The sequence below is a fragment of the Hordeum vulgare genome, chromosome 3H, assembly GCF_904849725.1.
Source record: "Hordeum vulgare subsp. vulgare chromosome 3H, MorexV3_pseudomolecules_assembly, whole genome shotgun sequence".
Lineage (NCBI taxonomy): Eukaryota > Viridiplantae > Streptophyta > Magnoliopsida > Poales > Poaceae > Hordeum > Hordeum vulgare.
The window spans coordinates 54087448-54098318 of record NC_058520.1 but is presented as its reverse complement, the minus strand read 5'-3'; the positions used below and the strand labels follow the sequence as shown (position 1 = coordinate 54098318).

Below are 10871 nucleotides of genomic sequence, written 5' to 3'. Positions count from 1 at the left end.
CTAAATCAGAGGGTAATTTTTGTGATCTCCATAGGTGTTGTTGTAGAAATTGCCATAATTGTTAGAGGAGTTACTAGGAAAAGGCCTAGGAACGTAGTTTCCTCTAAAAGCATTGTTGTTGCCAAAATTGTTCCTACCAACAAAATTAACGTCCAAACTAGCGTTGCTACTCTCAATCAAGGAAGATAGTGGCATGTCATCAGGATCTAAAGGAGCATTTCTACTAGCAACCAAATTCATCAACTCGTTCATCTTAGCACTAAGCGAGTTAATTTCTTCTATAGCGTGTACCTTTTTGCTAGCAGGTGACCTTTTAGTGTGCCGCTGAGAGTAGTTGGTCATGATATTGTCTAGGAGTTTTGTAGCGTCTCCTAACGTGATTTCCATGAACGTTCCACCTGAGGCGGAGTCCAAGATATTGCGAGAAGCAAAATTCAAACCAGCGTATAATATTTGTATAATCATCCACAAACTCAAGCCATGAGCGGACAATTTCTAATCATTAACTTCATCCTCTCCCAAGATTGTGCAACGTGTTCATGATCAAGTTGCTTGAAATTCATGATATCGTTACGTAGAGAGATAATCTTAGCCAGCGGAAAATACTTGGATATGTAAGCATCTTTGCACTTATCCCAAGAATCGATACTATTCTTAGGCAAAGAAGAAAACCAAGTTTTTGCGCGACCTCGCAACAAGAAAGGAAAAAGCTTCAACTTAATCATGTCATTATCCACATATCTTTTCTTTTGCATATCGCAAAGTTCAATGAAGGTATTCGGATGGGATGCGGCATCTTCACTAGGAAGGCTAGAGAATTGCTCTTTCATAACAAGATTCAGCAAGGCAGCGTTGATTTCATATGATTCCGCACTAGTGGCGGGAGCAATCGGAGTACTAATAAAATCATTATTATTGGTACTCGAGAAGTCGCAAAGTTTGGTGTTTTCAGCCATGATGACTTCAACAAACCAACAAGAACACAAGCAAGCAAGAAAACTGGCAAAAGGCAAAAGAAAACGGCAAAGGAGAAAGGCAAATGGAAATCGCAAATGTGAAGTGGGGGAGAGGAAAACGAGAGGCAACTAGCAAAAAAGGTAAATGCAAGAGATGAGTTTGTGACACCTACTTGGATAGATCTTGACTTGATCTCTCCTTCCCGGCAACGGCGCCAGAAATACTTCTGCTACTTCAACAAAAGACCTTCCAATGGCGCCAGAAATAAGCGTGTTGACGGGAGACTATTCTTGTCTTGATACTCCTTAGCAACGGCGCCAGGAATCCTTCTGCTACGGCTACGCCTTTAGGGACTTCCTTGGAAAATATGCAAAGGATTCCCCCGTGGCCTTGGAGCCTTGTGTTGGTGTTCCCTCGAAGCGGAAAGGGTGATGTAGCACAGCGGCGGTAAGTATTTCCCTCAGTTTTGAGAACCAAGGTATCGATCGAGAGGGAGGATCGCGTCAAGTCACAAGTACCTGCACAAACACAAAGAGCTTGCACCCAACGCTATGAAGGGGTTGTCAATCCCCTATAGATTGTTTGCAAAGTGAGAACTGAAAGCAAAAAGGTAAACAAAGCAAAGTAAAAGCAAAAGTGGAAACAATAGTTGTGAATAGACCCGGGGGCCGTAGTGTTAACTAGTGGATTCTCTCATGAAAGCAAGTAGACGGTGGGTGAATGAATTACTGTCGAGCAATTGATAGAACCGCGCAAAGTCGTGACGTTATCTATGGCAATGATAATATCTATAGGCATCACGTCCAAAACAAGTAGACCGATACTTTCTGCATCTACTACTATTACTCCACACGTCGACCGCTATCCAGCATGCATCTAGTGTATTAAGTTCATAAGAACATAGTAACGCCTTAAGCAAGATGACATGATGTAGATGGACAATCTCATATCTACGATAAAAGCCCATCTTGTTACCCTTGATGGCAACAACACGATGCGTGCCTTGCTGCCCCTTCTGTCATTGGGAAAGGTCACCACACGGTATGAACCCAAAACCAAGCACAGCTCCCATTGCAAGAATCATAGATCTAGTTGGCCAAACAAAACCCAAGACTCGGAGAGACTTACAAGGATATCAAATCATGCATATAAGAAATCAGCAAAGACTCCAATATATATCATAGATAATCTGATCACAAATCCACAATTCATCGGATCTCGACAAACACACCACCAAAGAGTATTACATCGGATAGATCTCCATTAGGATCATGGAGAACTTTGTATTGAAGATCCGAGAGAGAGAAGAAGCCATCTAGCTACTAACTACGGACCCGTAGGTCTGAAGTGAACTACTCACGAGTCATTGGAGGGGCGATGATGTTGATGTAGAAGCCCTCCAACTCCAAAGTCCCCTCCGGCAGGGCACCGGGAAGGGTCTCCAGATGAGATCTCGTGGAAACGGAAGCTTGCGGCGGCGGAAAAGTGTTTTCATGGATGCCTTTACTTTTTTCTGGATTTTAGGGAATATATAGGCGAAAGAGCTAGGGCAGGGGAGCTCCAGGGGGGCCACAAGCCTGGTAGCCGCCGACCCCCCTATTGGCGGCTACAGGGCTTGTGGGCCCCTTGTGGCGCTCCTGCCTTGGCCCTCAAGTCCCCCGATCTTGTTTTGTTATGGAAAAATTTATTTCGGGGATTTTATTCCGTTTGGACTCCGTTCCAAAATCAGATCTGAAAAGAGTCAAAAACACAGAAAAAATAGGAACTGATACTTGGCACTGAATTAATAAGTTAGTCCCAAAAAAGATATAAAAGGTACATAAAACATCCAAAGTTGACAAGATAACAACATGAAACCATCAAAAATTATAGATACGTTTGAGACGTATCAGCCACCAGCCCCAAAGGCTGGCATGGGCCAAAAGGTGGAAGGGAACCAACCCAAAGTGGGCTCGTGCACCTCCCACCAAGGCCCAAGGCGCGACAAGGGAGGAAGGGGGCAAACCCTAACGCAGGAGGGGCCCAAGGCCCATGTGGGGCGCCACCTCTCCTCTCCCTTGCCCTTGCCGCCGCCCCTGCCCTAGATGGGGTTGCCGCACCCCTTGGGGGTGGGAACCCTAAGGGTGGGCGCCCCCTCCCTCCCCCTATATATATTGGAGGGGTTGGCCTTTGGAGACACACAAAATTTGTTTCCTCCCTCTCCAGGCAGCCCAGTTCTTGCTCCTCTTCCGCGCAGCTTGGAGAAGCTCCGCTGGAATACCTCGTTGCTCCACCGCACCGTGCCGTCACGCTGCCGGAGCTCTCCCTCAACCTCTCCCTCCTCCTTGTTGGATCAAGGCGTGGTAGACGTCACCTAGTTGTACGTGTGTTGAACGCGGAGGTGCCGTGATTTGGCACATAGATCGGAACCGACCGCGATTTGAATCGCTGCGAGTACGACTCCATCGACCGCGTTCTAGTAACGCTTCCGCTTAGCGATCTTCAAAGGTATGAATATGATCTACCCCATTACTTGTTGATGGTTTCTCCATAGATAGATCCTTGTTTGGCGTAGGAAATTTTTGAAATTACTACGTTCCCCAAAACATAGTCCACTTGAGTTAGATTATGACGATCTTTACTTCCTCAAGATGGACCACCTTTCTTGATTGCGTTGGCCTAATGAAGACAAGTTGATTGCTCCCTCGTACTCACTATGGGTGAGCCACTCTTTTGCACATATCCACAAGTCCATTGCCATCATAATGGACGACAAGCTGCAAGAAAGATACCTTCGTGATGCTCCACTTGAACTCGCACACCGCAATCTTGATGACGATCACCACTTGACATCATCCTCCATGGTTTGTATGAGATCTTCCTATTGACTCAAGCCCATGGAAACACACCTAATCCCACATATAACTCTCACGAAGACCATGGGTTAGTACACAAAAGTGTAATGGACAATTCTTACCATACCATGGGATCACTTGATCCCTCTCGGTACATCTTGTACACTTTGTGTGTTGATCAACTTGATTTGCTCTTTGACTTAGTCTTGATCAACCTTGTGTTTTTATGACCAATCTTTGGATAAAACCTTGAATATCACCTTGTTCACCATATACACTCCTTGAAACCAACCGATGGACTGCAAGAAGTGCCCATGGACAAATCCTACAAATATAACTTAAGGCAAACATTAGTCCACATGGATTGTCATCAATTACCAAAAACACATATGGAGAAATATGCTCTAACACAGCAACCCCAGGGAGCGGGTTGTCTTCCCTGCAGCGACCAGGGGTTCTTGTATTTGTTGAAACCAACCAAATTTGTCGAGTCATGTCTGTGTAACCTCCGAGTCTTAAGCCGACTCGAGGAGTTGGCTTGATATTCATCATACTTGGCTATTGCATAAGCCATCGAAGAGTTGAGAGATGAAAGATGTAATTTATTGAAGCCAGAGGCGATGTGGCAAGTTGATGATCTTCTTGATGCTCGTCATATGTCCATGATTTTGTCATGACAGATGTCCTCGGTATATCTCATTCAACAAAAAACTAGTTTTGCCCAAATTGAGTGCATACGCCTCCGGACCCATTCATTGCTATTCTTTCTTGGTCCGACCAATTACGAACTTCTCGATCCCTGAAGAGCTCCCCTCAAGAACACATACCACCATGCGCTGACCCATGATGGTCACAAGTTGTTGTGGTTTTGTCACGACAGATGTCCACGTGAGAGGACTTGAGTGTGAGCCATCGCAAATAGGTGGTAGCTTGAACGGGGTTGGTCGGAATCGAGATACGTGGGTTTTACCCAGGTTCGACCCACACGGTGGAGGTAAAAGCCTACATCATGCTTTATTGCTATTGATGATGATGATCTCGATTACAAGGATGCTATTCGCTACCTCTAGTCTTAGGAGCTTCTACTTTGATCTTGTCTAAAACCTATCCGTCTATCCTCACTTAACTTATCCCTCTTGGGATGCCTTGCCCCTCCTTATATAAGTTGAAGGGACATGCTTAAATGTAGAGTCCTAGTAGTACTACAACTAGTCTCTTCTGTATTAGAAGTTGAATCCTAGTCCGGGTCTTGTTTTCCTTGACAATGAACATTTCATCCTCTTGGACCTTCTCTGCGAGTCGGCCCTCCACGCCTCTTCGTGAGCCGGCCTTCTGCCGGGCTGCACACTGGGCCCTAGTCCTTGTCATTCATGCCGACCCGGTAAGTGAGGTGACCTATGAGCCGCCGAGTGTGGGCCTGGTTATACCTCCTGACCGGGTCAAATTGTGGGGAATATCCGCAACACACCGTCGGAAATCCACCGCGTCCGCACAACCGATGCATGGATCCATCGTCGCTGCCTCACCGGACGTGGTGCGGTTCATCAGGCGTATGAACGCGCAACCCCTCCGTTGGTGCATTGAGATGCAGGACACACCCTGGGCATTCTCGGACGAAAATATGGTGCCGCGTGCCCGCCTTGCGAGGCGGCGGGCCCGAGAGGCGGTAGAAGCCCTCATGGTGGTGGACGTTGGCGAGGCGAAGTCGCACTCTCCGGGGCCCCGTGTGATCAACCAGTGTGAGCGCCGTAGCCACGTTCTGGTGGACGTCGGATCCTCCGAGGAGGAATCCGTTATCGATCTCACATCCACCGACACCGTCCGGGTTACGCGCTCCGACGAGGAAGAGCTGGGCATGAGAGACGGGTGGAGCTCGAGTGCCGTGATCCGGTTAGCGTCCCATGTCCTACTCTGACTCGCGAGAGTCCAAACCAACACTACGTGGGTGCAGTCGAACGTTGGACGTGGACACGGCGGAGCCGGACGAGCTCCGCTTACTATTAAGTTTACGTTGCATTTAATATTATGAGTTTAATGTTTTTAATTTGAAGTATCCGATTATAAAATAAATTATTTAAGAATTGACCAGTTACTGTTGACAGACGCGTTGGCCAATGTTTGAGGGTTGAATTTGTCCATAGATGCTCTAACTAACTTTTTTAGGCCTTAAAAAAGCTTTTTTTTTTTGACAAGACATAGAAGCTCACTTGAAAGTGTGAGCCACAGCCTAAAAAAGGGCCAATTCATCAAGCCAAGGAGACCAAGCCGGCCCCAAAACGAAATTCCCAGCCCGCCCCGCGCGCCCGCGCAACTTCACTGATTCGCGCCATCCCTTGAAAAGAAGAAGAAGGAAAACCGATTCGCGCCGCGCCGCCGCAATTTCATCGCTAAATCGCCCCCGAATGGACGAAACCACAAATTTCCGCGCGAACCACAGGCGCTTTCGCGTCCGTTTTTCGAATTTTCAAGCCGAAAATCCCCAAGACGCCATCGCGTTCCCTTCCATTTCGGCTCTCTTCCTCCCTCCCCAAATTCGTTTCTCCAAATCCTCGCGCGCTCGTCTCGATTCCAATCCCGAAAAAATTTCGCCTCCGCCGGGGATCATTTAAGCCCGTCTTCCCTCCTCTTGCAAATCACCGATCCAAATCTCGTCGCCCCGCCCATGGAGATCGCCGGGGACGCTGCCGCGAGCGGTGGCCGCAGCATCCGCGACCTGCCGCCGCTGAAGCGGTTCAAGTTCGTCGGCTCCGACCTCGGGTCGGCGCCGTGCCTGCCGCTGCCGGCCAAGAAGCGCGCGCTCCCGCCGCTGCCGGAGGCGGCCCCTGCCCCTATTTGCCTTCCGGCGAAGAAGCGCGCGTATGCGCCACCGCTGGATTCCATCTCGCCGGCGTGTCTTCCGGCCAAGAAGCGCGTACACGTGCGCCCCACTCCGCTGGAGGATAACGCTCCTCCTCCCTTCGCCCCGTCTAGGAAGCCTCCCCTCGTTCCGGTGAAGAAGCACGCCGGGGTGCCGCCGCTCCCGCAGCGCGTCGTCAACGCCACCCCATCCGTCCCCGCCAAGAAGCGCGTCCAGGCGTCGCCCCCGGAGTACGCTGCTGCTCCTTCTCCCGTCCCGGTGAAGAGCCACGTCCAGATGCCGCCGCGCCAGGGGAGCGTCGTCGCCGCCACTCTATCCGTCCCGTCGAAGAAGGGCGTCCAGGCCCCGTCACCCCTGGAGCACGCCACTCCTCGCCCCACTGTTCCGGCCAAGAAGCGCGTCCAGGCGCCGTCGCCCCTGGGGATCGCCGCCGCTCCTCTCTCCGTCCCAGCCAAGCAGCGCGTCCTGGTGCCGTCGTGCCCGGAGGGCGTCGCCGCCGCCCCCTCCGTCCATGCCAACAAGCGCGTTCCGTGGCAGTCGCCCCCGGAGGACGCTTCTGCTCTGGCTCCGGTTTGCCTCCCGGCCAATAAGCGGGTGATGTCGCAGTTCATCCCGCCCTCTCCATCTCCATCATCCATGAAGTCAGATGGGGCTCGCGTTGGTGCTGTCAAAGAAGCCTGTGCTCAAGGCTTCGTTGAAAGCGGCGCCGCCACCTCCTCTCCTAGGGTGGTGAATGGCGTTGAAGCGTCCAAGGTGACCAACAAGCCGAACGAAGTCAAGGATCAAGTGTTCCAGAAATCCCGCAGAACAAACACTGCAAAAAGAGCGAGTGATCTGCACTGCAAGAAGCTCTCCAATGTCATCAATGGCATGCAATCTGAAGTTCAGGTCGAAGAGCTCAAGAAATTCGAGCAAGCGAGTGATCTGCACTGCAAGAAGCTCTCTGAAGTCGTCGGTAGCATGCAATCTGAAGTTCATGCCGAGGAGTCCAAGAAATTCGAGCCAGCGTGTGATCTGTACGGCAAGAAGGTCTCTGATGCCGTCAATGGCACACAATCTGAAGTTCAGGCTGAAGAGCTCATCTGCAAGAAGCTCTCCGATGTTGTCAGTGGCAAACAATCTGGAGCTCAAGCTGAAATGCTCGAGAAATTCGAGCAAACGCGTGATCTGCACTGCAATAAGCTCTTCGATGTCGTCAATGGCAAACAATCTGAAGTTCAAGCCGAAGTGCTCAAAAAATTAGAGCAAACGAGTGATCTGCATTGCAAGAATCTCTCCAATGTCGTCGACGGAAAACAATCTGAAGCTCAAGCCGAAGTGCTCGAGAAATTCGAGCAGACGACTGATCTGCATTGCAAGAAGCTCTCCAATGTAGTCGATGTCGAACAGTGTGAAGTTCAAGCCGAAGTGCTCAAGAAACCCGAGCACGGGATTGATCCTAAAATGGCAGCACCGGCACGCGAAGAGGAGCAAATTGAAGTGGGAGACGAAGAAGTGGCGGCCGAGCGAAAGCAAGATGCTCTCGTGGAAGAAGACGACGGCATCCTGTGCGCGGTGTGCCGAAGCACCGACGGCGACCCGTCGGACCCCATCGTGTTCTGCGATGGGTGCGACCTCATGGTGCACGCCACGTGCTACGGCAACCCGCTGGCCCAGTCCATCCCGGACGGCGACTGGTTCTGCTCGCTCTGCTCCGGCAAGCCCGCCGACGCCGCCGCGAAGAAGGGCGGCAAGCCGGCACGCCCACCCTGCCGCCTCTGCCCGGCGAGGGGCGGCGCCATGAAGCGCACCACGGACGGTGCCTGGGCGCACATCGCGTGCGCGCTGCTGGTGCCGGAGGTGTTTTTCCAGGACCCGGACGGGCGCGAGGCCATCGACTGCTCCCTCGTGCCCGGCCGGCGGTTCATCAGCCGCTGCTACATCTGCGAGAGCAGCAGGGGCTGCGCGCTCGAGTGCTCCCAGCCCAAGTGCGACCTCGGGTTCCACGTCTCCTGCGGCCTCAACGGCGGCCTCTGCATCGAGTACCGAGAGGAAAAGGGCGGCGGCGTCGTCGCCGGCTTCTGCAGAGAGCACACCAAGCTCTGGGAGAAGGTAAAATCTTGCATCATTTCTCTTGTCATTACTTTGCTTCGGACCAAATTAGCAGAAACTTTCTTCAGCGATCTGATGTGAAACTTTTTTGGTTGGGTTTGTGTATGTGTTGGTGCAGCAACAACTGACCGGCAAGTACAAGATTGTTTCTAGAGGTCAGTAATGACATGGAAGAGAAGAATCTGGCGATCAATTGCTATGGAGTGGTGAAGAATTGCATCTCATAATTGTCTAGGATTGTGTGATTGTTCTAGTATTTTTGTTTTTCTCCTTTTGTGTGCCTTATGCGATGTAGTAGAAGATTAGAAGTGTGTCATGGCATGTAGTTATTTTCGAGTTTTATTGGCGTAGTTTTTATGGGGTAGAAAGCATGGAAGTTGTTCAGCTTCAGCTCATTTCTGATTTCAGGAAGATGAGTTGTTCCTACCTCTGATATCCTTCTTAATAAGCAGGGCTTGAAGTCTAGGTTGTAATCTAATGTCAGCATTGAAATAAGAACATGGTTTTTTCCACACCGTTGGTCGTCCTTGTCACCATACAACTATCCCTTTCCAAATGCTGGACTGATATTGTTTTCTTCAGGATTAGCCGATCACAATACCGTGCAATCACCTCCGTGCGAAGTGGTGCAGACAACGAGCATCTTTGTTGCTGCATGATCTGAGTAAAGAATTCAAACGAACGCATCTTGAGATCCCTCACAATCACAAATTTCCAATGTCATCAACTCGGTCCAGGAAATGACACAACATAACTCAGATGTCGAATCAACCGCCATACACAAGACACTGCAATCTTGTCTTGAGATGTCGAAATGAAGCCTTCAAATCTGAATCGGCAAGCGTATGAACATCTGAATTCTGAAGGGGTCGGTCAGGTGCCCCCACATGAACAGATAACTTATCTTTGCCATGCTGTCCAGACTATCTATCGATGTAGTTGCGTCCAGGCACAACGTTGCCTTGTCTTGTTCCTTTGCCCAGCTTGCAGCGGCCAGCTGAGTCATCTGTCATCTGACCCTCTCAACGTGCAGCTTGGAGGGCCAGTAGCGTGGGGGTTGAGATCAGGTGACATGCATATTTGTACGTCACCGTGTGCCTTATGGTCTAAATTTAAATTTATACATTGCAGATTTTTTTAAAAAAAATTATGCATGTTCACAGCACATATTAAGATAACCCCTAAAAAATTTAGATCAAAATTTAAAACAGACATCGAGAAACAAAAAAGAGAAACTCAGATGTGAATAGTCTACAGAGAATCATTCACGACTATTCATGACAGATTTCTCTTTTTTGTTTTTGATGTAGGTTTCGAATTTTGATCTGAATTTTTTAGGGATTATCTTAATATGTGCTGTAAACATGCATGATTTTTTTTTAGATTTTTTCACAATGTTTAAATTCAAATTTGGCCGCAAGGCACACGGTGACATGCAAACGTGCATGTCACCTGATCTGTGTCCGTAGCGTGGTCCCCTGCCCAACCACGCTCGGATACAAAAATGCCGCCGGTACCGAGCTAGGCATCCCGTGTGCTGCCATGCCATGTCTTTCACTCAAACTAGTGTTTTCTTATCAAAATGGTCAATCTTATCGTAATTTCACATTGACAACAAGGAAAACTCGACCTATATGGTTTAGAAGAAGGATAATATAATGCCTAAAACATGCTGTGTAAATACCTTTATCAAAAAAAAATCTTGTAAATACACTCAACTTGTCTTTTTTTTAAAGGAACACCCTTGCATTCCTCTTACATATCATTGCTAGACAGGTCGTCAGCTACAAAGTTTAGTACAAACTTTGGGAGATGCCCCAACCAAGTAACACACTCATCAGAGTTTAAACTGGCACTGAACGCTGCTAACCTATGTGCCACGAGATACACGTTTTAGAAAATCCTACATGAAGCTGATACTTAATCTCTTTAAACATGGTCCCAAGTGCAGAGAATCATATTCTTCAATATATATTGTTAAACATCATCAGATATTGGTGTGGTGTGCCGTGCATAGTTGGGCCGGTTAGACCGAAGGCTGATAGCTAATTTAAGTTAGGAAGTTAGAGGATATTTTATCTCATGTAACCTATCTTATCTCTATCTAAACTTCCTCTCCAAGATGTAATCTA

General features: G+C 49.0%; 1 protein-coding gene across 1 annotated transcript; it reads left to right on the top strand.

Annotated features, from left to right (window-relative positions):
* The first annotated feature begins 6426 nt into the window (after window positions 1-6426).
* Window positions 6427-9251, top strand: LOC123442944 (anillin). The gene is made up of 2 exons (XM_045119138.1): window positions 6427-8739; window positions 8858-9251. The coding sequence occupies exons 1-2, from the start codon at window positions 6454-6456 to the stop codon at window positions 8900-8902; spliced, it is 2331 nt and encodes a 776-aa protein (XP_044975073.1). The 5' UTR covers window positions 6427-6453; the 3' UTR covers window positions 8903-9251.
* Window positions 9252-10871: the final 1620 nt, after the last annotated feature.